This window comes from Jaculus jaculus, chromosome 6 (assembly GCF_020740685.1).
Source record: "Jaculus jaculus isolate mJacJac1 chromosome 6, mJacJac1.mat.Y.cur, whole genome shotgun sequence".
Classification (NCBI taxonomy): domain Eukaryota; kingdom Metazoa; phylum Chordata; class Mammalia; order Rodentia; family Dipodidae; genus Jaculus; species Jaculus jaculus.
In genome coordinates this window covers 36936612-36963753 of record NC_059107.1, presented here as the reverse complement: position 1 = coordinate 36963753, position 27142 = coordinate 36936612, and the positions used below count along the sequence as shown (strand labels likewise).

Below are 27142 nucleotides of genomic sequence, written 5' to 3'. Positions count from 1 at the left end.
AGTACCTCCTGACTGGGCAGGGACAGCCCAGGAATGGCTAGTCATTTTGTGTCTACACCTCATATACACCTGTCTCCTTTTCATCACTATTTGATTTTCTTTTAAAAAAAAAACTGTTTGTAATGTGTATGTGATGCATGTGTATGCTGTGTGTGCCAATACATGTCCCCCATGTGCACACATGTGGAGACCAGAAGAGAACAGGGAGTATCCTACTCTCTCACTCTTCCATTTTGTTTCTTTCACTGAACCTGAAACTCACTGTTATTTCTTTTTCAGCCAGACTAGCTGACCACTGAGCAAGCCCTAGTGATTCTTTTGACTCTGCCCTACTCAGGATTTGGATTACAGGCATGTGTGTCCATGCCCAGCTTTATATATTTATTTATATTATTTATTTATTTATAAGCAGAGCAAGAAAGAAAAGAGAAAGACAGAATGGCCATGCTAGGGCCTCTAGATGCTACAAACAAACTCCAGATGCATACATCATTTTGTGAATCTGGCTTTATTTACATGGGTACTAGGGACTTGAACGTGGGTTGCTAGGCTTCACAAGTAAGCACCTTAACTGCTGAGCCATCTCCAGCCCCATACCCAACTTTTTATGTGGGTGTTATGGATCAAGCTCAGGTTCTCATTTTTGTGGGGCAAATACTTTTACTCTCTGAGCCCTTAAACTTGTGCACTAATGTGGAGTAGACAGTTCTGTCACCAGGAAGACCAGAGAGATGGGAACGTGACCATGTGTGAGTGAGAGAGAGAGCTTGGGGGATTGGCTCAACAGGCTGAGTGTTTACAGTGCAAGCACTAAGGATGTGAGTTCAGATCAGATCCCCCAGCACCTTTATAAAAGTCTACCTGACTGTTTCCTTAAGGTGGAGTCTCTCACTGAACATGAAATTTACTGTTGTTGTTATTTTTCAGTCACACTGGCTGACCAGTGAGCAAGCCCCAGTGATTCTCCTGACTGACTCTGCCCTAGGTGGTCCATACCTGTATACCAAAGCTAAACAGAGTCAGAAGGAGCCCCAGAACTTGCTGGCTAGCTAGTCTAGCCAAATCTGTAAGCTCTAGGTTCAGTTTTTTTTGACCCTGTCTCAAAGAATAAGATGGAGAACAACTGAGGAAGATAGCTGACATTGACTGCTGCCTTACACATACACACTTACACATACATACGTGCCCACACATGTACAAACACGCACATACATGCATAACATACACACACACGTGCAAAAAAAAGTAAAGTAGGGAACTGTATATAGTGGCATATGCCTGTAATCTCAAGGCAGAGGCAGGAGGATCATCGCTAGTTCAAGGCCACCTTGTCTACATAGCAAAAGCAAATTCCAGAGTAGCCAAAGCTAGAGTGAGACCTTATCTCAGAAAATTTGGGGGACTGGGCTGGAGGATGGCTCAGTTGATAAAGTGTTTTTTATTCAACCGTGAGGATCTGGTACATGCCAGCTAGCTAGTCTAGCTGGACCATTGAGCTCCAGGTTCAGTGATTGACCTGTCTTAAAAATAAGGTGGAAAGCCAGGCATGGTGGTGCACGCCTTTAATCCCAGCACTCAGGAGGCAGAGGTAGAAGGATTGCTATGAGTTCAAGGCCACCCTGAGACTACGTAGTGAATGCCAGGTCAGCCTGAGCTAGAGTGAGACCCTATCTTGAAAAAAAAAAAAAAAAAAAAAGCTGGCCATGGTGGCACACTCCTTTAATCCCAGCACTCAGGAGGCAGAGGTAGGAGGATCACCTTGAGTTTGAGGCCACCCTGAGACTACATAGTGAATTCCAGGTCAGCCTGAGCTAGAGTGAAACCCCTACCTCGAAAAATAAAATAAAATAAGATAAAGAGGGCTGCAGAGATGGCTTAGCAGTTATGGTGCTTGTCTGCAAAGCCTAAAGACCCAGGTTTGATTCTTCAGGTCCCATGTAAGCCAGTTGCACATGGTGGCACATGAGTCTGGAATTCGTTTGCAGTGGCTAGAGGCCCAGGCAACCCATTCTCTCTCTCTCTCTCTCTCTCTCTCTCTCTCTCTCTCTCTCTCTCTCTTTCTCTCTCTCTCCTTTTCTCTTTCTTTAATAAATAAAAATAAATCTTAAAAAAAAATAAGGTGGAAGGCTGGAGAGATGGCTTAGCAGTTAAAGCATTTTTATCTGTAAAGCCTAAGGGCCCATGTTCAATTCCCCAGGACCAACATAAGCCACATGCACAAGGTAACACATGTATCTGGAGTTCATTTTCAGTGGCTAGAGGCCCTGGCATGCCCATTCTCTCTCTCTCTCTCTCTCTCTCTCTCTCTCTCTCTCTCTCTCTCTCTCTCTTTCTCTCTCTCTCTCTCTCTCTCTCACCTTTTTCTCTCAAATAAAAAATAAAAATAAGGTGGAGAGCAATAGAAGAGGATACCAACATTAACCTCTGACCTACCTCTATGTGCATATGCACCTCCTGCCTCCACACACATTTTTGTTGTTGTTGTTGTTGTTTTTGTTTTTGTTTTTTAGGTAGGGTCTCACTCTGGCTCAGGCTGACCTGGAATTCACTATGTAGTCTCAGGGTGGCCTTGAACTCATGGTAATCCTCCTACCTCTGCCTCCCGAGTGCTGGGATTAAAGGCGTGCGCCACCACACTCGGCACTTTTTTTTTTTTATAATAAAAGTGAGGCCAAGTGTGGTGGCGCACACCACTTGGGAGGCAGAGGCAGGAGGATCACCGAGAATTTGAGGCCACCTTGAGACTCCATAGTGAATTCTAGGTCAGCCTGGGCTAGAACAAAACCCTACTCCCCCTTTAAACAAAGGAAGTAAGAGGTACAGCTAAGGCCTGAAGCCTCACAGTCCCTGGAAGTGACTGTCACTCCCCTGCGTTGGTCTCATGTCCAGGTAGGTTTTTTGCTTTCCTTGTTTGATCCCTCCATATCAGTGTACAGCCTGAGCATGCCTTATCAAAAAAGTACCTGGGACCAGAAGTGATGAAATTCGGCATCTTTTTTTAAGATTTTGGAGCATTTGCAGAGACTTAACTAACTCAGCACCCCTCCTCTGAAATTTAAAATATCCAAATCTGAAATTTCTGAGCATCATGTCAACACAAAAAGCATTTCTGAATCTAGAGCATTCTGGATTTTGACTTTTGGATGAGCACTGGTCTGTCTGTGTTGGTGTTTGCCTGCGTGGTGTTTTATGTTCTTACATACTGGCTGCACAGTCACATGCATTGTCAGAACTCTTGCTGTTTCTGTTTTAGGACTTGCTGTTCTGGCCAGCAGGGGTTTTATTTTTGTTTGTTTTTTGTTTTGTTTTGTTTTGTTTTTGTTTGGTTTTTCAAGGTAGGGTCGCACTCTAGCTCAGGCTGACCTGGAATTCACTATGTAGTCTCAGGGTGACTTCAAACTCACAGCAATCCTCCTACCTCTGCCTCCCAAGTGCTGGGATTAAAGACGTGGGCCACCATGCCCGGCCAGGTTTATTTTATTTTTTTTTTTATTTTTATTTTTTTAGAGAGAAAGAGACAGAAAGAAGCAGATAAAGAATGGGCATGCCAGGGCTCTAGCCCTGCAAACAAACTCCAGACGTATGTGCCACCTTGTACATCTGGCTCATGTGGGTTTTGATGGACCTGTCTGACCTCAGATGTCCCATAGTCTGAAAAATCTAGTTGATATACCTGTTACTTGTGTGAGATCAACAGGTCACTTCTGCTTTTCCCGTTCTTTAGAGAGGCTCTGGATAGGCTCTGGCAGCAGAGCTATGCCCCAACCTCACAGGGCTCAAAGGCCTGCATCCCCCAACACTGTGCTCTGATTGGCCATTTCCTGCCATTCTCCCAAACAGAGAAGATAGTTATCAGAGCTCCTGTGCTCAGCTGGTCTCTTGGAGGCCTGGCATCCCCTTCCCTGAGCAGATTGGGCTGGGATGGGGTCCTGGTGGGCTCTTGCCCATGGAGAACATGACAAAAGGACACGAGCATTTGATTGGAAATTTGGCTCCTGCTTGCTCCCTCCAATTTCCTGCTCGCTGTGACTTCCTGTCTATAACTTGGGAGTCAGACAACCTTGAGTTGATTGGAATTGGCCCTTTGCTGGCCCCCTAGTCAGCCTCTTCAGGAGGGGAAGGACGAGCAGGTGAAATAAGCCTAGCTGCAGTTAGTAGGAAGAGAAGAACAACTATCACTGCAAGGATCAGGTCACTGAGTTGGAAGCTGGCCTCACCCTTGGCAATGGGGTTAGTTCACCCAAGGCAGGAATGGCTCTGGGTCAAGGACAGGCCAAGCCAGTGTGGCCTGAGCAAGGCCAGCCCCAGAGCTGGAGGGTTCTCGGAGGATCAGCTTTTCACAGAGGCTTTACTTCCACAGGTCTAGGCCCCAGTGGCAAGAGAGACAGCTCCAGTCCCCCTAGAAAGTGCTTTCAGAGGCAGACCTGGTGGGAGCCTGTAGCATTTACCAAGCACCCCCCTTTTTTATTGACAACTTCCCTAATAATAGACACTAAACTATGATAATTCCCTCCCTCTCTCAATTAGTCTCTTTTATTTTGATGTCATCATCTTTTCCTCCTGTTATGCAGGGCTTATGAAGGTAGTGCTAGGCACTGCAAGATCATGGATATCAAGGCCAATTTGTGTATGAACAACTGCATGGCAAGCAGTCCTACCCTTCCTTTGGCTCTTACATTCTTTCTGTCACATCTTCTGCAATGGACCCTGAGCCTTGGAAGATGTGATAGAGATATTTCAGTGCTGAGCACTCCTGTGTCACTTCTCAGCACTGTGGTGCCTTTTGAGTCATCCCAGAGGTCACCACTATCTGAAAAGAGAAGCTTCTCTAACCAGAAGTGAGAGCAGCATTGATTTATGGGTGTGAACATTAAAAAAAGTACTTACATGGCAGTTTGGTGAGCATAATATATGTAGCCAGATGAGAGCAGGCGTTACACTCCTGGGGCTCATGACCACCCGCACTATAGGTTTTGATTAGGTTTTCAGTACCAGACTTGTATCCCTTGGTCTCATGTAGCCCAGGCTGGCCTTGAGCTTCTTTTTTTTGAAAATTTTTAAAATATATTTATTCATTTGAAAGAGTGTGTGTGAGAGAGGCAGATAAAGAGAGAATGGGCACGCCAGGGCCTCTAGCCACTGCAAACGAACTCCAGATGCATGCACTCCTTTGTGAATCTGGCTTACTTTGGTGCTGGGGAATCAAACCTGGGTCCTTAGGCTTTGCAAGCAAGTGCCATAACTACTAATCCATCTCTCCACCCCCCTGGCCTTGAACTCTTATCCTTCTGTCTTTACCTCCTGAATGTTAGGATAGACCACCATGCCTGGTTTCCTTTGGGTTCTGGGAATGGAACCCAGGGCTTTGTGCATGCTAGGCAGACAGTCTACCAACTGGGTACTTGTGAGAAAGCATTGCTCACCAGGGAGATGGGAAGAGGGTTGGGGGGGGTCTGTGTGAAACCCCTGAAGTGGGACCAAGGGCATAGGGGAGTCAGTAGAAAGGAGTAGAAGAGGCTGTGGGAGGAACAGGGATGCAATGGATGCAACAAGAATTGGCAGAGTCGCAGGTAGGGTTTCAACTGCTCTACCTACATACAATGAGATATATCAGGAATCAGTGAAAAAGGCAGGGAGAGAGCTGCGGTACTAAAACCCCCTTGGCCTGCAAGGGCTTTGTACACAAACTGGAGTCACGAGAAGCCAGAAGAGAGCCCAGCACATTTGTGTCTATGAATTTTTGCCTCAAGCAAAGCCTCTGTGTGTCTCTTTGCTGCTCTCAAAAGAGACTGTAAGCAGCTACCTCCTGTTGCTTTGACGAATTAAGCCCTTGGTCTCCTGTTCTCTTGAAGCCCACTTAGAGGGGCTTCATCTGCATCTATCCTCCTACTCCTGGACATAGAGGGGATTCTTCTGAACAAACAGTCTGAGGGAGTTGACCTGCACCCAGAGCAGGCTGCAGGGAAAGGAGGAATGCAGGCGTGTAGGGCTTTAGGCGCTGCCTGTGTCTAAGGGTACATCCACCTGCGTGCAAGTGTGCACTTGTGTGTGCTGTCCTGTGATGGGAGGGAGGTGAGGGAGAGGCCAGCTTCCTGACGGGGCAGTTGTAAGACATTCATAAAACTTTTATTAGACTTGCCACCCTTCCAGATAAATATTTTTCGATTTTATGGGCTCGTTTTAAGGCCTGGGTTTAATCCTGGCTTTGTAGCAGCCTTAAAAAAAATTAAATATTGTTTTGGCAAAAGGAGCCCCTCCCCCATGCCGCCGAAGGCAGCTCATAAATGCCTGCATTCAACTCTTGCCCTCACCCCTCCCTGCCCAGCCTAACCAGGGCGCCTGAGAACAAGGAGAGAGAGGTGAGACAGCTTGGCTCTTCTCTCCCACATCTTTGTCATGGAGTGAGATGGGATTCAGCACAATGGCCATGACAGGAAATGAGGAGGGGTCTGCAGTGGGGGCCTCTGAGGGTCCCAGTAGGGTTCACACAGGTGCCATGACCCCAATGCACCGCAGGTCCTTAGTGAAGCCCCATCTCAGGCTGCTGTCTTAAGGCCTCAGTTGCCCAATCTTTCCCACCACCCTGCCCTAGGCTGTCCCCAGTGCCATTACTCTGCCTTTTTCTTCAATACCCCTCGGGGCTCTTATACTGCCAGAAACTTTTCTACTCTGTGTCCTTTTTGGGAATGAGTCTATTGCCCTTGGAAGTGATACACTCTGCCCCACACATGGCCAGGGCCTGCACTCTCTCAGGTACTCAGCAAGCATGGGTGGCATGCACAGAGTGGTGGTGCTGGTGGAATAGTAACAAGTTGACAGAGTGACCTTGCTTCATGTGACAACTGTCCTAATCATTTTTTTTTGCTTTGTGAACTTGGGACTTATCAGAACCCAGTATAATCAGTGCTGTAGCTGATCCCATTTCTCAGATAAGGAGACTGAGCAGAGTAGCTCAGTGTCCCACATGAAGCTGTGCAGTGAGCGAGGCCAGAATCTGAGTCCCCATAGTGAGTGCAGAGCCTGTGCTCCAGCTGCTTGCCGTGGTTCCCTGAGATGGCTGGGTTCCCTAAGGGATAGTGGTTCACTCAAGAGCCTAACCAGGGATCTTATAAAGCTGCCAAAAGACCTAAAGGGCCACAGGAGGGAGCAGGTTCAAAGGTGATTTGTAGGTCTAGGTTTAGGAGGGTGGGGTACACTGGGTTGAAGGATAGAGAGAGATGGTGAGAAGACAAGGAGAGAGAGCATTTGAACCTCATTCCATGGCATTGCCAACTCCTGTAGGCCTAACAGCAGTCCAGGGATATAGGCACCATTCTAACCTCTGCACCTGTGCACACAGGGCATGAATGCAGCTAAAGGCTCGTGTCTGAGGTCAAGAGTTCATTGAGGGACCTAGGAACACAGCTTCGGTTTCCTTATCCACTGGCTGTTTCCAAGAGTCTCCCGGACTAAGTGCCCCGAAGATTTCTTCACTGACACTTTCCCATACCCTGCAAGGAGCTGGCAGTGACCCATGGCACAGAGGAGACATCTGAGGGCCATTGACTGAGGTGCCCACTTGGCTGGCAAGAATGGGGTGCAGATAATCTATCCTGCTATTGTACTTCCTCCCAGCCCAGAGGTTTGTGCCAAACATGGGCTCCCTGACCTGCTGCCAGAACCCTCTGCCAAGCCCTGACCCTATTCCAAGACCTCAGGGTGTGATGGGCAGTCTAGATTCTTACAGACTCTCCAAAGGTGCGACCACTACACTATCCTAAGGTCTGTTGTGTTGTGAGAAGACAACAGCTCTGTAGGTGACTGAGCTGGCCACCAACCAGGCAGGCAGCATAAGGGAGTGACCTTGCTGAGAGCCATGTGGAAAGCAGGGACCAGGTACTGTCCCAGGATGCTGGCCTACATTGTAAGTAGTGATCATTGAACCACTACTTCTAAAACACACGTGGGAACAAAGTAAGCTCATCTAAGGGTCAGGGTGTGTGTGTGCACCCATCTGGGTGGGCCTGCCCCATATTGGCCCCAGCACCCAGGTATAAGAAGCCTGATACACAGTGACACATGTCATCTTGAGGACTTCTGAGTTCCATTCCCACATCCCAGATACCTTCCATGGCCATACATACCCTCACTCCTAGCCCACAAGAGAAGGCTGAGCCTGCAGCAGCCTCAGTCAGGACAGCTGTGGACTGTCCCAAGCCAAGCAGGCTGGGTGCTGTGGAAGGAACAGCACTACAGCATCCCCATCAGGCTGCTTAGACCACCTGTATGTCCACCACCACTGAAATCCAAAATGTACACAGTGGCAGGTTTGTGTCCCTTGGTATTCTTTGTGACAGGGGAAAGACCAGGTTTCCACTCACAGTAGCACATAACGTTCTGAGTGAAGTGAGTCAATTTAAAGAAAGCTTTCATGAGAATGGGAGGTGACTGCAAGGAGTATGACAAAAACAGTGGTGAAGAAGTGCGGTGGGCGACTTACCCCAGGCAGAAGAAAACCCCACAAGCTAGCCAGAACCTGGCAGCTGTTCCTGCAAACATAATTCAAAATCAGGGCTTTTCACATGGAGAGTCCCAACTCTCTAGAGAAGCAAAGTGCTGTAACACTCTTGGCATGACCCATGCTGTTGCCCGGAGCCCACTTCTTTCCTTGGACCTATGGGAACTTGTGTTGGAGCCCTGGTGTCAGTGGAGGTAAACATGAACAGCATTCAACGACAGGTAGCCCATGACCAGCTGAAGAGTGGTGTGGGCAGAGGCAGGCTGCATGGTGCAGTCTTAGCCCCTACATAACATACAGATTGTCTTGTGGTTTCTCATGGGCCTGAGGAGTGAGCCACTTACCCTCTGAGGAACAAGTAGTCTACCCTTGGAGGAACAAGCGGTCTACTCTGACAAACAAGCAGTATACCCTCTGAAGAACAAGCAGCCTACCCTCTGAGGAACAAGCATCTACCCTCTGAGGAACAAGTGTCTACACTCTGAGGAAAGGCAGTATACCCTCTGAGAAACAGGCAATCTACCCTCTGAAGAACAGGCAGTCTACCCCCTGAATCTCTCTTGGGCCCTATGCTCCCCTATCAATTTTGTCAATCTTGCAACTGGCTGAAGTGTGGGGGTGGGGGGTGTAGTGTCAGTGGCTTAGAGGACCCTATGGATTAGTGCAAGCTGTGGGAGTTCTGAGTGACTTGTTTCTCTGAGGATATAAGCCACAACCTTGTCTTGTCAGGTCACATACCTCTTCCCAGTGCATGCTAGTTTTCTTTTAAAAATAATGCCCATCATGTCAGGCCATTCTCACGGTTCTGGTTGTTTTTCTAAAAGAAAAGCAAAACTTTTCAGAGCAACTGAGAAAGGTGTTGTGTGTGATATGGAGCACAGTTCCTACTGAGGAGCCAGTGCCAGTTTGGGTTCTGAGACAGGCTCTAGTTTCTCCTCAGCTCATCCCATGGCAGGGGCTGGGGAGACTGGGGACAAAGCCAAGGGTCTGTGTCACTTAGGCTTGGCATTGGGCCATAGGCCCCTAGTGGACTGGCCACCACCTGCTATGGAACCTTTCCCAATAGTTACAAGTAGAGCTGGAGAAGGAGTATGCCTCAAGACACCCACCCTGAACACTAAGGACAAGATCCAGTCATCCCTGACCCCACGCTGCTAGGAGGGGCTGGCATCCTGGCCACAGGAAACCCCACTGTATAAACATGGTCCAGTTACGGGAAGATTGGGAGGCTTTTGGTTTTCATTCGACACAGTGATTTCACGGATGTGCCCTGACAGGGAGAGTGGTATGCTCAGTGCTCAGGCCTCAGGAAGGGGAAGGAGTTGCATTAAGCCCTAGAGACCACCTCCTGCTGTCTTCACAGTGTGGCCTGGTTGGGCTTGCACCCTACTAGTCGTGGGAGGGGAAAGCAGGCCCCAAGTGCAGTCATCAGAACAAGCTCCTCAGAACCCATGGAGGGGTGGCCAGTACTCTGTGCATTGGCACAGAACACCAACACAGGACATCTGAGGTTCCCGCCACAGATCTGGGGCCTAAGGACACACTTTTTAAAAAAAGATTTATTTCTATTTATTTATGAAAGAATAGGCGTGCCAGGGCCTCCAGCCACTGCAAACTCCAGACACATGTGCCACCATGTACATGTGCCACCATGTGTATCTGGCTTACATGGGACCTGGAGAATTGAACTTGTATCCTTAGGTTTCACAGGTATGCGCCTTAACTACTAAGCCATCTCTCAGTGTGTTTTTACTGAGGGCAGACTGCATACCAGTGGTGCTAGACTACATCATCAGGTACTCTGCTCTTCAGGGTGCCCTGGTCATCAGCAAAGAGAAAGTGATTTGTGGTACATCTGTATACCACATCTCTATCTGGCATTACCCTTCAGTGAGCTGCTTACAACCCAACTGGGATCATGCCCAGCTCACATATGAGAACTCAGGCTTACTGACTGGTGAAGCTGGAGCCCAGAGTTGTGGTGCCAATTAGTAGGCACAAGCAAGAGGCTGGTAATCTGGGCTTGGCCCTAAAGGCAGAAAAGTCCAGGGTAAGAGGTCACTGCCCTTGATAATATCATTTGAACCCAGCAGCACTGGGTCCTAAATTTGTGTTCATTTATCTCCAATATGTGGAATGTGTGTATCCTCCTGAAAATGTAGCCTGGCCTTTTTCCATAGGTGTAATCTACACTGTCTTGATACCTGAGGCCATGGTGAAGATAGTGAGTCTTGGAGGTCATTCTGTGGAGTGGCTTCATTGTCCATGCCAGAGATGGACAGACCACTGTGGGCCACTGGCACCTGCACAGAGAGCACCAGGGAGGTGTAAGGCAATGTCAAGGAAGGAGCTAAAGCTCCCCTGAGGCCTCCAGACATGCATCCTTCTGCTCTCATCACTGTCCTGGAAGGGGGAGGAGCTCAAGTCTGACCACTGCAGCAAGGACTGGAGCAGAAGTAACTCGAGGGCTTTGTTGGCTGAGGAAGCCACACCCCGCAATCAAGGCTACCCTCACACCCAACTTGTGCCTCCATGTTGTGGCAAACAGATACCCAGGCCATAGGATCTCCAGCGCTTGTAATGCCACAGAGCATATGATCATGGCTTAGGTCCCAGCACAGGTCCCAGACCTGAGCCCAGGCTTCCAGAGAGATAGGTGGTAGTGGGGAGAGGGGGCTTGCCTGTTGTCTGAGATTCTAGGGCAGTACACCCAGCCATGATGAACTACATGGGGATGATTTCTGACCTGAGGCAGAGCCACAAGGGTATTTCAGAAGACATCATGGCACCAGGGAGAGCCGCTCTAGCCCCTTGCCACTGTGCTGCATGGCATTGAGCCAGTGTCTGCAGTCCCCACCACACTGTGAACCCCAGGCTGGCAGCAATCAAAAGTGATTCAAGAGGCAGCTGTAGTGCCAGTGTGAAGGCAGGGACCAAGAACCAGACCTTGACCACTGAGTATACTTGCTCTGCCAGGCCCTGCTCTGTGCTGCACAAGGGTATGCCCGGCAGCCAGGCTGGGGTGCTGGCATTTCAGTGGGATCCTGCCCATGTGTACTGCCCTGGACGTTTAAGCTGCAGGCCTGGAATCTATCACTGATGGGCTATGCATGACACACGGCCATTGACACAGATATAGGGCGCTGGGCGCTGGCTGTGTCCTCACTCACCCGCTGCAGGCCATGTGGCAGTGAGGGATAAGTTGCTGGAGGCTGCAGCTTCAAGAAGAAGAATAGGGGCCCCAATGCTGCGCCACTCCTGCCCTTCGCCTGTCAACTAGGGAGGACAGCCAGTGCTGGTCATCTGCATTGCACCCGCTTCTCCCTCCACTCTGGCAGCGGGGCTGATACAGTAATCAGGATGCCACATATGGGCCCTGGAAAATGACTGCTTCCAAGCCTTTGTTCACCTTCATTATTTTGGATGGCTTTTTTCTCCAAGTCATAAAAATGACATTTTTAATATATGGATTTTTTTAAAGAAAAAGCAATATGAAGAAGACTTTCATTGTCAATAGCTGTACCTTTTAAACCAGTTATCTTAGTTTCTGCTCTAGGTATTTTAATTGAAGATTAACTGCTGTTAAAGAGTGTACATGTGAGGGGTTTTAGACATTAAAATTCCACTCCCTCAGTGGTGGAGGACAGTTCTCCTTGTGAGTGCCCCCACCCGTGTTAGCTTCATGGCTGCTCTGTCAGTCTTTACTTTCCCACCCACCACATGGCCTTGTCCACAGAACAGCTCCCTGGCCAACCTCAGTCCTATACTGCCCAGCCACTGTAGTTGACCAGCACCACCGCATGCCATAAAGTACATCGATACCTCACGAGGGAAGCCACCAGGAGCCCAGCAGGCTAGTGAGAAGCTCTGACCTCTAGGAAGGGGGAGTCACCTCTAGGAAGAGGGAGTCACCTAGGAGAGAGGCTGAAGGGCCAGGCTGGCTGAGGGGCCCTGTGGCCCTTATTGGAATCACTGGGCCATCTGGTGAAGGGTCTTTTGGAGGAGAACCATCACCAGAGTGCTAATAAGCCTCTGCTGCAGAGGCCATCCCCATGCCAGCTAAGAGAGCCCAACAAAGCCTGAGGCCACAGGAGCAAAGATGCGGGGCAAGAGGATGTGCAGGGGGCAGGCCACTGGTGTGAGAAGCTGAGCTGTGAGGAATGATGGGTCAGAGTTTATTCTAGATCTCTGGAACAGCACTGGATCTGCAGTGGCTTGAAATGGCTGTATGACATGTCCTTGGGGCATCAGGACTTATCTTATAGGGGGCACTGGGATTCCAAGGAGCCTGCATCAACCCTTGGTTTGCCCCAAGCACAAGTTTCTGGATGCATAGAATGATGCACTGCCAGACAAATCAGGAGTTAGGGAGGTCCAGGTCCCAGTGCATATGCCTCAGGAAGCTGCAACCACTCCAGAGTAGTGTCATTCAGCAGGGTAGGGAAGCAGGAACCTAGCCCAGGACTGTCAGCAATTCCACCTCAGTTGGCCTCTCCTCCAGGTGGACTGAAAACCCAAGTGAGCAAATATCTGTCCACTAGGCTGCCCCCTCTGATGATCAGGTCTTGAGACCAAGTCATTTCCTGCCTGATTCAACTAGTTTTATTTTTGCTTAAAAGGGGGGGGGGGGTGCTGGAGAGATGGCTTAGTGGTTAAGTTGCATGCCTGCAAAGCCTAAGGACCCAGGTTCGATTCTCCAAGTCCCGCGTAAGCCAGGTGCACATGTGTCTGAAGTTCGTTTGCAGTGGCTGGAGGCCCTGACATGCCCATTCTCTCTCCCCCCGTCTCTAATTAATAAATAAATAAAAAGACATCTTAAAAAGAAAGCTTTGTATACTGCACCATTTTCTGTCCTGCACACTCCAATCTCCAAAGCTTTGGCTGCATTGTAAATTCAATTTACAGTGTGGGAAATATCTCTGCAAAGGGTCCTTTTTGTTTTTGAAGAATTCATCATTGCTGCTAAGAAGCTTACTATAAATTAAAGAAGGAATTAAGCAACATTAAGACATCAAAATGGGGGTGTGGGGCTGGTTGCTCCGCTTCCATCCAATCAAAGGGGTGCGTGAGCCCGACGAGTGCGCTTGAGAGCCTTAGGAAGAGCGCAGTTCCAAGGCTCCACAGGCCTGTCTGCCGCCTGCCTTCCCCTAATTCCTTTTGTTGCTGGGACAGCAGAAAACAATTCTGATTAAAAAAAAATTTTAATCACCTTATCTTTTTAAAGCAAATTGCATCTTTGTTTACATACGGGTTCTAGCAGGGAAGGAAAGAGGGAAAGCAGAGGAGCCACCACCCACCGCCAGCCAGGACAAGACGGTAAGGCAGTGACTCAGAAGGACCTCACGTGTGGTGGGACAACCTAAAGCTGGTTGCTCTTCACAGACGTTCAGAGTGAGCCCTGTGAGTCCTGTCCTCCTGACCTGCTGTCCCCAGCCACGTCAAGAGCTGAGCGTGTATCGTGATTGTCCCCGGCTGCCCTAGCTCTCTGTGCCAGGTGAAGAATCTGCCTTCACATCCCAGCTCCAACATGCTACTGCGGACAGGCAGGGTCATTGGCCCATTGCATACCTGCACTTGTCACCTACAAGACAGCTGTCAACAAAGGTCTCATGTGCATCCGACATGTCTGCTAGGTCCAGTGTTAGAGCAGCTTTCACCTTGCAGACTCAGTTGGTCTCAACAAATGTCCAACAACAGGCCACTGTGCTCGCTAGCCTCAGGGCCTGCCAGACTTAGCCTCTGTGGCCATCTGTCTGGCCATCCCCACTAGCCCAGCCCAGCCATCCTGGCAAGCCTCACCAGGATGCTGACCTCAGGAGAGCTCCTAGCCTCTACTCAAGCTCACCCTGCCCCATTTTTGTAGCCTTCCCAGAGCTGTTGTGGCAGCAGAGGAACTGCTGAGTGACCACCATGGGCTGACCCCAGGCAATCCCCGAGGGAGCTGCTGACCCCATGCTGCCTGCAAGGGTTCCGTTCCCACTGGGGGGTGCCAGCCGCCCACCAGCGTGGAGGCCCCTCTAAAGGCTGGCCCATGACATGAAAGCGACGCCAGCAATTGGAGGCAATTTGCCGGCCTTTGATGGCCATGTCCGGGCGGCACCCGTGCCGGGCTTGGGAAACGTTTGCTCCCCACATTCTTCCCTGATTGCCCAGATGAGCCAAGACCCAGCAGCCTGCAGCTTATTGTGCCTTTGTGTGTGGCTGGCGCGCGGTGAGAAAGGCCAGCCCGGCCCTGGGAGAGGTCCCCATGGGAAGCCATGAACAGTGGTGTCACTCAGGGTCACCACCACCCCCGCTGCATCCTGGGGTCTGGTCTCAAAAGAGTATAGCAGGCGGCAGGCTCTAGCACTCCTGAGCTTTGGGAGAGACAGAAAGCTCCCTAAGCAAGGGGCACTGTGGCTGCCCTCAGATGCACACCGTGGGGGGTGGGGCAGGTGCTGGCATCTGGAAGAGGCCAAAGTCCAACCAAGCCAGCATGGTGTCTGAGCTGGGCTGCTCTTGAACCTCTCTAGGGTATTTCCTCATTTCTCCCACTGTCCTACTCCCCGGGGGATGTGTACAGGTGCATGTGGCTCAGGAGGTGGGGATGCGGGTCCATGGGTACGTGTGGGTGTGGGCGGTATTTGTATGGCTAAGTGTTTGTGACAAGTAGGGATGAGTGCATGTGATGTGTGGTGGCATGTTGGGTATCTGGGCCCTGTGTGGTGGGGATGCATACAGTGTGTGGGAGCATGTGGGATGCCTCCATTACATTTGCTTCCACCTTCTAGAGCTCTGTGCCCAGGGGCAAGGAAGCCTCTGGGAACCAGGCACTACACAACCACAGCAAAAAACAAGTGCTCAATGGGGCTCCTGAAGTGGGGAGGCAATTTTGTTCAGCCTGGTTGGGGGACTCTAAGGAGGCAATGGCAGAGTCAGAGCTCACCAGGGAAAAACGTGGGAAGAGCAGCAGTTGGTACTATGGAGCTGCACATTCAGAGACTGTTTGGTTTCTTGAGGCTAAAACTCAGGACCAGATGGGCACATCAAATGAGACAGGAAGCCAAGAGCAAGGCAGGTTCTGGGCCCTGAGTGAGGATGCACTGCTACTGGTATGCCCAGGTCCGAGCATCCACATAGGCCTTCGAGCAGCTTATCCCCATCGCATGGCCAGAGAGTATTTGGAGACATAGAGATGCCAGCTGGCCTCCTCGCCCTTGCCACCCTGAACTGCACCAGGCCCAGGAGACAGCCCTGCCCTGCCCCAGCCTCCTCCTCCTTCCCCCTGCTTGCTGTGGGCCGGGTTGCATCAGCACACCCTGTCCCTTATCTAGGCACAGGAGTGGACACTGAGACCACACTGTGGGGTCTGCAGAAGATGTCCTCAGCATGACCCAGAATCACAGAGAGCCCTTGTACAGCACAAAAAAAAGTAGAAGACAAAGCTTACAACCTCTTCCCAGGTCCAGTGGCCTGGTGCACCCCTTCTGGTCTTTTTTCTCCGTGCCTCAAAGCTACAGTAGGGTTCTTCAGAGAGTTCTCACTGCTATGTTTCTTGAACTAAGCTTTACACGTGTCGTTCTTCAAATTGTCACTTCACCACATTAATCCTACCAAACATTTTGCTACAGGGAGGGGACTCGTTCCGTCTCCCCCTTGGTCTCAGGCTCCTTCTGTAACTGACACTAACCACGTGGCTTCCCTGGCAGCCAAACACACAGATGGGGTCAGACCACCTCATTCAGCAGCTCTGCCTCCCAGGCTGGACCTCAGGCAAGCTCAGGGCTCTCCTGTCCCTCTGTTCCTCTAGCCCCACACAGTGAGGGTTAGGCGCCTCCTTACAGGGGTGCTCATGCACATATCTAAAGTCATAGGACATGCTGCTTGTCTACACTGTGTTCCTAGGAGTGGATGTCTTGGCTCAGCCCGTGGCCATATGGTCACAGCATCTCAGGGTTTTCTAAACCCTGCTGTCTGGGTTCCTGGAAGACTAGATGCTTTCCCTTAGCCTGATGGGGTTCCACCCAGCACAATCTATCAGGAATGTTCTTTGAGCACCTTCTGGGAGTCAGGGTCCCCAGTGCTAGTCAGTGTTGAAGACAAAAATCCCCACTATGGTGGACTGGTTGTTTCGGCAAGCACAGAAGACAACCACTAAAATAAGGAGTTTGCTAGAAGAGAGAGAAGAGCTACAGGGGAGAGCTAGAATGAGGTGAGGGGTAGAGGTGCTGGGATGTGGTGACCACTAGGCTCACCAAGAAGTGACATGTGGCCAGTGATTCAAAGGGAGTGAAATGGAAGTGTTTGGGACTCCAGGGGTATATCTTCCTGGCGAGGGAGAGGGGTGTAGATATGCAGAAAGACAGCAGAGGCTGGCATGGGGTAGGTGTCATCCTTTCTGCCATGAAGTCCCCAGGACTGTGGTTGCAGATACACTGGCTGAACCCATCAGTGCCCAGCTTATGCAGAACCTGGCAAGCACATGCCTCACAGACTTGCCCTTGTCATAGATTCCCTCTGCCTGCATGGCCTGCCAGGAGTCTCCTTAGTGGTCCCTTCCAGCTGGCTGCAAGTCCCACATTCTTCCTGGGCGCACACCAAAAGCAGCAACCGCCACCCTCCTGGGGACACAGGGTTACTTCCTTGACTGCCTCTCACTATCTGGGGCTGTCTCCCTCCTGGCCTGTGGACTGTCTCAGAGTAGGAACCCCAGGGGAGCCGGGCCTGGACTCTGTGTTTGCTATCTCTGTCCTCTAGTGTCCCCCGCAGTTGGGAGATGCCAGCAGGCTGAGCTGGACCCCATCCCACTGAGTCAGCCTGGGTAGGCACAGCTCCAGCTTCCTGGCTCCCTGGTGTGTGCCACTCGGCGAAGGGGACATTTGCCACAAATCTTAGTAGTCATGGCCACAGGTCTCCCTCCGAGTGGGGTCCCCATGAGTAGCTGAGGTGACCAAGTTGTTGAAGGGCCACATCACTGCCAGTGCCAGATAGATTTCCTGCTCTGCACTCGTGCGGTATGCACTGTGTGTAATGAGAGCCATCGCGGGTGAGATGGACGGCTGATTGGGCCACACCTGTCTCCCCAGCACAGTACAGACGCCCAGGAGCCCCGCACCTCTTCAGCCATCAGACCTCCTGGCACCAGAGAGAGACAGGCCCATGCCATTTGTCAGGGTCTGGTGCCAGCAGGAGGAAGGCCTGACTCTGATTCAGGGACTCAGATACCTGCAAGCCTGGCACTGGCCCAGGACACTGGTCTACACCCCAGGGCCCATCCAGGAGCAGGCAAAGCTGTGGTCCACACCCCAGGGTCCATCTAGGAGGAGCCAGAACAGTGGGTGTGGAGCTGTTGATCAGTTAGTGCTCAGTCTCCATGGGGGATGTGATGCCTACAGGAGGGAACCTTCCCCTGTGGACAACCTCTCATGACTCAGTGGGCATACACTTGCAGGCTTATAGGGGTGGTCTGGCTCCAGAGCCCTGTTATCAGCAGTTGATTCCCTGGCCTTCCTCAAGGATCCACGCTTCAAAGTGGGCTCTGCATGCAAGCTGTCCCTGGATGACTCTGTAGATGTCCCTTCATCTAAACCTCCTTATTACCTTTTAAATGGCCAAAGCTCCAAGAGCCTGCAACCCTCTTAAACATTGTCAGAAACCCACATACGGGGGAATCCACCTTCCACTCTGGGTCAGGCAGTGGCCTGGAGTTCAAATCCTGCTTCTTCCCGGCTCATTGGAGGCCTCCAACAGGGCCATGCCCTCTTTTGGACTTGTTTTCATGTCTGGAAAATGAAAGGGCCACTAACATCTTGTGCCAACTAAGTCAGAGATAACACACATGGCCCTGCCCAGGGTCCCCTGCCACCATTGCCCACCATGGTTCTCGAGCTCTGAAGCCAGTCTCCTGAGCTTCAAATCTGGCTTTCTTCCTAGAGAGTGCCAGCCCTTAGGCAATGTTGGGGAATGGCAAGAGAGCCCCTAGCTGCCAGCAGGCACTCATAGACAGTGTCTGTGCCTCTACCCAGCATCCCACCTGGAAACCTAAGACAATAGATTATACATAGTCTCAGCAACGAAATAAGTATGCAAAATGCTGGGGTTAGTCTACGTGTGCAGTTTGTAGCTGCCCACAGCGTGCCATATGCCATCAGTATATATCGCTCATCACACAGCGTGTTGTATGCCATCAGTATATCGCTCACTTATCAACTGCAAATGTCGCAGACTAGCTAGCTGCCAACACACAGCCTCATGCTGAGGGATGATAGTACTTCTTCCACTGCCAGGGAGGGAAGGGAGTCCTGGGTAAGGGAACAGTATCTAAGAGGCTCATGGAGGAGCCCAAGCCCAGTGTGTTTAGCAGGGCCAGCAGAAAAATGGTGAGGATAGAGGGGTGGGCATGAATCAGGGTGTCTTCTCGGGGTAGGTGATAGGGAGATTTAGGCCCACTGTATTTCAGCAAGACAACCTCTGCCAGAAAGAACCCACCAGAGACCCCTGCAGGAGCGCTGGCCAAAGGGACTCTGGATAAACTTAATGCCCTTCCCTCTGGTCTGCTGGGACTTCCCTTGGCCAAGCCCACCGGGAAGGCAAGAGGCCAAGGGCCTGAGAGCCTGCCAGTGCCTGTGACAGGGTCAGCCTCCCAGGAGAGTTGTAATAGAGTGTCTCCAAGGCAGTCAGGAGCCTCAAGTGTGAAGCCTGGCAGGAAGGACAGTGTGCATGGGCAGCAGGGTGTAGCCGCCCCTAGCCAGGAGACCAAGGACCATACTCCAAAGTGAGAACCAGCAGTGGACTAGATGGGGAGGGCCCAAGATGGAGGGATTTGCGTGGCAGAGTGGCCCTAGGCCTCAGTTGGAGCAGGAGGTAAGTGGGCATAGGGTGGTGTTCCTGGGTCAGGGGAGTGCATGCCCAAGAGGAAGCCATGCCTACAATGAGGCAGTGACACTCCTGTTCCTTGTAGGTGGCCTCAGGCCCGAGTCCAAGAAGATACTGACACCCACCCTCAAGAAACGGAGCCGAGCAGGCCGTGGGGAGGCCACCAAGCAGGAAGAGGCTGTGGAGCGTCCCGAACCCGTGCAGCCTGTGACTCTCAACCTGTCTTTCAAGCGCTATGTCTTTGACACCCAGAAGCGTATGGTGCAGTCTCCCTGAGTGACTCTGGGCACAAGACAGGCCAGTGCTGGCTTCCCATAGGCATGCCTTCATCTTCCCCAGTCATGTAGGCAGGAAACTCCACCCCACTGCTGCTCAGTCTCATTAAGAATCCTGGACAAAATGGGGGGCCATCCCAGAAGGGTCTTCCACGCTAGCCTGAACCCACCCACCTTAGACGGCAGCCAGAGCCTTCCAGACTGCCCCAGCTGGGGGTCTATAGACACTCAGCCATACTCAGGTGGATGGGTACCCTACAACTGCAAATAAACACCCTTTGTGTGACCCAGCTACCCTGGTCTGTCTGTGAGGGCAATGGCAGGAATCCTGGGGCTCTGCTGTGGGAGGGGCTGAAGGAAGGCCCAAGTTCAGCTGCTGGGCCCAACCAAGTGACTCCTAGGGTGTCCTGCACAGTGTAGAATGAGAGTTCTCTGGGTAGCCAAGGCTCCATCCTGATACTAGAGATCCCTAGGCCCCAGCCCTCAAGTACAGAGACAACAGATACCCAAGGGTCAGTGACAGCCTGGTGCTGGGCCCTGTCCATGTTCATCTGTGGCCCCATAGGCCCAGCATGTGGACTCAGATGAAATAAGAGGGTGGAAGCCTCCAGTGGAAGAGAATCAGAGCTTCACCAGACATCTGTAGGTGAGCAGATGTCCCAGCATCCCTCTCTTTGGCCTCCAGACAGACGTGGAGGCCTCCCTTTATCCCGGTAATCGGTGCATTATGCTTTAATTTGCAAAAATGGCATTAAAAATATTAACGGGGGCAGGTTGTGATCAAATGACTTGGGGCTGTTAAGCCCCAGAGCTGAGGGCAGAGGAAAAGGAGCGAGGCCACAGAACACGGCGTCCCTGTGTGCAGCAGCCGCAGAGCCAGGCGGCCTCTAATCAAATACACCCGCAGCCCCGCCAAGCCCCTCATGCCTCCAGGAGGCCAGGATGGCGGCGGCTGGGCTGCCCTTCACCATCCTTGGCCAAGACCCAGGCAGTCAGGGCGGGGGCGGCAGCCAGAACAGCTGAGAGCCAAGGGCAGGCAGGGGCTGGGCTTTAATGACAGGCTACTGGAAACCAGTCCTTTCCCAGCTGTGGGCACCTATGGACCCCTTGTCTCTGCCCTAGAGGACAGCAGGTGTAGTGAGGGTAATGTCACCACAGGTGCTACTCCTCTCCCAATGGGCCAAAACAGGTTCTGGGGACCTCACTGCTGCTATATGAGCAGACACTTGGGAAGTGGCCACCTTGTATTGGGTCTTCAGCCCTCTATGGGCTCTGTGTGACCCCACCCAGCCTTGGAGATTGTACCGTCTAGAGGATAGGGCCACTGGCTGAGGCCCAAGCCTGGGCAAGGACCTCAGGATAGTGCCCAGCCAAAGAGGCCAGCCTGGTTGAAGCCTCAGAGCCCCCAGTGCCACTGTGAAAGGAGGTGCATTCTTCCTTGGCAGGGGGCCCCCAGCATGGGTGAAAGATGAGATGATTGTGGGCCCTCATACATGAGGAAGCTGTGTTTCTCAGAAAGGGGCTTGTCCAAGAGCGTGCCCCCTAGCCAAAGGGCTTGAGGCTGACCCCTCGTGGGGTTCCTGCAAATTTAACCCTGGGTTTTGCCAGTAAAACTGGAGTGTGTCTTTGAGCAAGCTCCCAGCCTGTGCCTCAGTGTTCCCATTATAAAATGAGAGAAGTCACTACTCCACCAGGTGGTTCTAAGAACTAGGGCTTCCCAGGCACGGTACTGCCATCATATTCCCCAGAGATTAAGCCAAAAGACAGTCACACTGAAACAGAGGAGCCCATGAACTATGTATGGGGGGGAGGTGAGCCAGCCCCAGACCGGGCATAGCCCCACATTAGCCATTGCTTCCAGGACCTCTGAGAGGTAAGGTCCCCATGTTCACACTCAGCCTTTCTCCTAAAGTCTGTTCTCCTTAGAGCCTTGGAAGGAGGTATGCTCAGGTGGAGAGGACAGCCCACCCAACACACTGAGCACAGGGAGGGGCCACTCAGCATGTGACCCCAGAAGCCTCTGGGACCCAAAGTATGTGGTGAGGCAGGCCTGCCTGGTGTGGCCTGATAACACACAGCTGAGACCCAGGAGAGGCCTCTATCGGGCCTGGCATCATAGGAAACCTGAGTACCCATTAGTGGGGTCGAACCAGGGCGCCCAGCTTTTGAAGGGGCAACACAGCCAGGGCAGTGGGGGAGGGGAGCAACGTGCAGTACTAGCTGGGACCTCTCAGTAGGCAAGACCCTCCTCGCCCCCTCCCCTAGCTCTGGCTCCCTCCACCCTCACTGTAGCTGCAGTCTGCAGGAACCTGCGCATCCACATTGAGTGGCCAGCCATGCTCGGCCTCAGTGCCTCACTTAAAGCATTGGAGGGTTCTAGTGTCTGGGGTGTGTCCTTTGAAAAGAGGCACCCTCTGGCCCTGCCTGCCTACCCAACATGAAGTCACGGCTTGTGGGGTTGCATGAGTGGCAGACTCAGGAGCATGGGGCTAATGTACCCATGCAGAGATAAGGCTTATCTAGAAACGTCCCTGGAATCGAGACTCTGATGGAAACAGGCTCAGGGTTAATATATTTTTGATAGATAACAGCTAGTGAACGGAAGCCCTGGGGGCCCAGGACAGAAGGGGCAGCCTCTGTCCTCCTGGGCCACACACATGTGTCAGTGTGTGTGTACATGGGCCTCTCTGGGCAGGGCCAGTGTCTGAACAGTGTGTGCCCAGGGCTTGCTGTCCACCCGCATCTCCGTTGTTTGCATGGGAGCGGGGTGGACAGGGTGGTGGCCCACAGTGCACAGGGAACAAGAGTAGGTGGACATTTTTCTCAGAATTTAATGTGTCAGAAGGTGGGACTAGTAGATGTGCCAGGATCCAGGGGCCTTGGCTGGGCAGAGTACCCTCCAGCATCTGAACGTGATCCAGGTTCGAGATCACACTGGCTTAGATGGCTTCCACATGGGGCTGAGACTTAACACGTTATTAGACAGCACCACTAATAGCCTCTAGCTCTTAACTCAGCCCTGTCTTCTGTGGCCCTGCCAAGGATAAAGAGAGTCAAAGGACCACAGGGGCCACTGGGCAATACTGAAGACAGCAGGTTTGCCAAGGGAGGAAGGGGGTGGCACTGTGAGGGGCCTCCATGTAGACCCTAGCGGGGAGAGCTTGGGTGGTGCTGGAGGAAGTCAGAGCCAGGCTCTCCCCAGAGCCTTCACAGGCGCAACCTTGATTAAAAAGAGTAATTAGTGCATGGCTGATAATTGACTTGAGCCATTAATTAGCTGGCTCAGCCAGCAGCAAGTTTGGCTGCTGGAAGTGCAAGGAGGCATGGATGCCAGGGCAGGGCTGATGAGGGGACCTGGGGACCCTTCTGGCATTCTTGAGGGAGCTGATGCCCACCCTAGAGTCAGGGGCCCCGGAGGGGTGTGGAGGCTTGTGGGTTTGAAGATGACAAGGTAGGTGGTGGCTGACGGGGTGTGGGAAGGAGAGACAGTCCAGGATGACGAAGGGGCAGGGGTCAGTTGAATGGTTTAGAGGCTCTGCAGGGAGTAGAACCTGAGAATAGGCACAGATTTGTGAAGGCCACAAAGATGCGTCTTTCCACAAGGGTTGAGGCCCCGTGTGTTGTCTGGCCCAGCACAGGTATCAGGAGAGGGACACAGAACTACTTGCCCTGTGCTCAGGGCACACAGCCTCTGAGCAGAGGGGGACCTGTGCCCCACCTCACTCTATGGGCTGCACATGGCCCTGTGCAATGGAGTCCACCAAGCCCCCAGACCTGTAGGTCAGAGGGCCCATGGCCCAGGCTGAGGGGTTGCTCAACCCCCTAACCCCCCGCCATGTTATCACAGGCTTGGTGCGGGGGTGGGGGGGACATGTTACACTTCCTGCTGCCACAGCTGGAGCCCCAGATAAAGGCTCCTGGAGCCTTGGCTGACCCCTCAGGTACAGCATCCCACATGACCACTAGGGGCACATTGCCACAAGGGGCCACTGTGGGAAGGGAACTTCTTTCCTGACATGGATCCCATCAATGGACTCCCTTCCCTGGGCCCCTTGAGCCTGGAAGAGATGATGGTGTGGCCCAGATAGCACCTCACTTCATAATAGAAGGCCCCAGAAGAAGGCTCTCCTGTGCCAATCTCTGTAGCTCCTCCCTCTGCCCTCATGGCCCCCGTTACTTTCTCTGTGTCCCTCTTGTCCTTCACAAGCTGGGCTGTGCATGGACCACACCCTGAATCCCAGCCCATAAGCTCAGGCAGAATGGAGGCCAGGTGGAAGGGGAAAGTGAGCCCCACTAACCAAGCTCAGGGGTTCTCCCTGGCTCTCCCTCTGCATCCTGCGACCCGGTCCCTCCGCAGCCACGATGCCAGGCCTCTCTTTGTGAACCAGAGGGTTGAGGGTGACCAAGAAGGACTTGCAGTGGAAAGCCTAGAAGGCTGAAGGAGACAGGTTTGGTACGCGGCCAGAGGCAGGCTTCTCAGAAACCTGGGGAAAGGCCCTGAAACCCATGTTTCCCAAAGGACCCTGCGCCGGGCTCATAGCTGTCTGCAGGGGCCAGATTCCTGCCCCTGCCACACCCTCATTACCCACACACCCTTTTCTCGCAGTCACCCTCACATCCCTCTCTCCCTCCCATCAATAAGCAACTCCCAATAGTAACCTCACCGCTGTCACCCCCATTCCTAAGGCCAGCGCCAATCGTCACCACCCCCTACCACCATCACCACCCACTCAGCCCTGTGGGAAACCCCGTCTGCAGGCCAGTGAGGAGGCCCCACCGCCCAGCCACAGGGGAGGCCTGAGGTGAGCTGAGAGGGGACCAGAGCAGAAAGGGGAGTAGCATTGGGACTGGTTTACCCTGGGGCTAGCCAGTCTCAGCAGGGATCACCAGCAGGTTTCCCGGCACCCACAGTGGTAATAGATCAGAGCAAGATGCCTTTGGTATGAGATTCTTAAAGCCCTCAGGGAAATTTGGCTCTGAAGGCCTCCTCTTGGACAGCTGGGTATAGGGCCTGATACTCGGGAGAAGCCAGAGCTCGACACTCAGAGGGGAGGTGGGCATGCGGGCAGTGAGGCTGGGATCATCATGCCACTGGGGAGAAGGGTGAGTGGGGGTGATAGGGCTTAGGGATAGATGCACCCACCCACAACAGGGGAGCCCGGAAACGAGGTGTGCTCTACAGAGCCAGGCAGGGCACACACTAAGCATGCAGTCAGTGGACACTTCCACGGGTGTCCAGGGAAGAGGGGACAGACAGCCTCAGACAACTGCTCCCAGAATGCAGGTCTGCCCCTGGGGGCAGGTGGCGTGATGGGTGCTAGGTAGAACTATGTCAATGACACAGCACAGCGTAGGATGAAGCAACACTGCTAATCAGATGTGGGAAGATGGCACAGGCGACAGCCAGCAATCAGCCCGATCTTCTGGTTCTCAGCATTCGCCCGGAAGGGGAGATGCACTAAATTCCTTCTGGCCCTGCCCTGAGCTGGTCCCAGCATTCTTCTCCAGACCTGGCTCTCAGCTCAGGTCAGGGATCGCTGTGGGATATGGGGTGGCTCTCTCACTCTGGGCCAAAGGGTTCCATCTCCCGTGGTCCTATAGCCTCACTGGGAGGAAGAGGAGACCCATTCTGGGCCCTGCATAGCCCAAAGGATGACACTGCACAGAGACCGCGGGGTGGACCTAAGGCCCAGACAGCCAGTGGGCTGCTGATAAGAGAGACAGTTGTCAGAGTCACGAGGACCACTGATAAAACAGACAAGCATCTCCCGGTGGCCGGAAAGTGCTGGGAGGCTTGGCAAGGGTGCCCACATCTCTGGTGGACACTCTGAGGCCATTGGCTTCAGGAAGGGCCCTCCCAGCTTCAACAGGGCATCTGGCAGCTGCTGTATGCAACCTTCAGAGCCCCAGGCCTGGAGAGGGAGCCATGCTAAGGTCATACCATAGGGCTACCAGCCCCACACATGGGTCCCCAGGGTTCCCCAGCATTCCAGAGCTTCCACATAACCTCACCACCTCTCATGTAGGGCCCCTGCTTGGAGCAGTGTCCTACCCTTCCGTTTCTAAGGATCACTGCACTGTTCCTAAGGACAAGTGGCGTCTTGGGTAGTTTAGGCTGGTGGGAGGAAACAGGCCCTGAATCACACGTGACAGTCATGATGTGGGTATGGCCCCTGTGACACCCTGCAAGACGAGAATCCTCTCCTGGTTCCCTCCTTGCTGAAGCTCAGAGGGGCCAGAAGACATTCCCATCATCATACAGACTGGTGGGAGCAATGGGGGCTTCATTCGGGGACACTTCAATATAAACGTAAGCATTAGGCCTCTTGGGAGCAGCCTGCCAGCCACCAGAAGTGAGGCTTAGTGGCCTGCAGCCAAGGTGTGGCTTGCTGGTTGCCATCCCACCTTCCCACACCCCCAGGAAGGCAGTTGAGGCTCAGAAGTGGAGGAGATTTCTTCAAGGTCTTGTGGCTGGGGACCTGGCACCAGGCCTGAAGTGCCCCTGGTCCGTATTTTGTGGCCCTGAATGTGTATGCCCATCCTGCTCCACACCACAGGGAGAGTCGCACTCACTGGCCCAGCCCACGCTCCCGCCTTGTTTGGCCCGCCTTCTCAGTGAGAGGGGACCCAGCCTGACACTGGTCTTACTGGAGCATGGGGGACTGTCCTCTCTTCAGGCTGAGATCTGCTGGGTCTAAGCCTGAAGCTGTCACAGCCACCTGGTTGCCATGCAGGAGTTAAGAGTCCACACCAGCAAGCAGTAACATCTCAAAGTCTGAGTGGAGAACTAGAGAGTCCAGGTGGAAGCCCTGGGTCTAACTGTGGCTGAACTCCACCTTGGGAGGAGAGACTGTGATCCCCAGTGCTCCTGGAGCCTCTGGGAGCTGGGCTTCTACTCTGCAGCTCGGAGTGTGCACATGTAGCCTGTGCCAGTGTGCTTCTCATCAGTCTACAGCATGCTGTGGACCCGAGAGGAGGTACACTTTTGCTCTGAATGCTGCCCCAAAAGGAAATCTGACCCAGCCTCATTCCATTCCAGCCATGAGACCTTAGCCATCTTCTGTCCACCCCCTCAACTCAATTTGATCTCTGAGCCTGCCCCAGCCAAGACCCCAGAACAGACACACACCACATCCCCAAACCAGGGTTGCCCCACCCAGCTCCCTGCCCGGCCTCCCACAACCAACAGGACAGCGCAGACCAACACCCAATCTGTCCTTACATTGCCCCGTCTTGCCCCAGACCGTGCCGCAGAGCCACCATCCTGCCAACTGGGCAGCCAAGCCAGACCTCCTGATAGCTCCTGTTGGCTCCACTGGGCCCTTAAATCTCTTAAGATGTGTTTCCAACCCTTTCCAGAGGGAAGTTTAGGGCTGCATTGTGGCCATAGGACAGAGCACAAACAGCTTCATCCACAGCTCATAAATAAATAACAAAATAATAGGCTTTGCATCGAGACTCCAGTTTGAGCCACTTGCTGCCTGCCTGTGACCTTGAGCCACTTCACCTCTTTCCA

General features: G+C 52.6%; 1 protein-coding gene across 1 annotated transcript in view; it reads left to right on the top strand.

The window, feature by feature from the left end:
* The window catches only part of Eefsec (eukaryotic elongation factor, selenocysteine-tRNA specific), a 223239-nt gene extending 203323 nt beyond the window's left edge, over window positions 1–19916 (top strand). Inside the window, exon 7 of the mRNA XM_004665114.2 lies at window positions 19437–19916. Within this exon, the coding sequence (XP_004665171.2) occupies window positions 19437–19627 (191 nt within the window). The 3' untranslated portion in view covers window positions 19628–19916. The remainder of the gene's footprint in view (window positions 1–19436) is intronic.
* Window positions 19917–27142: the final 7226 nt, after the last annotated feature.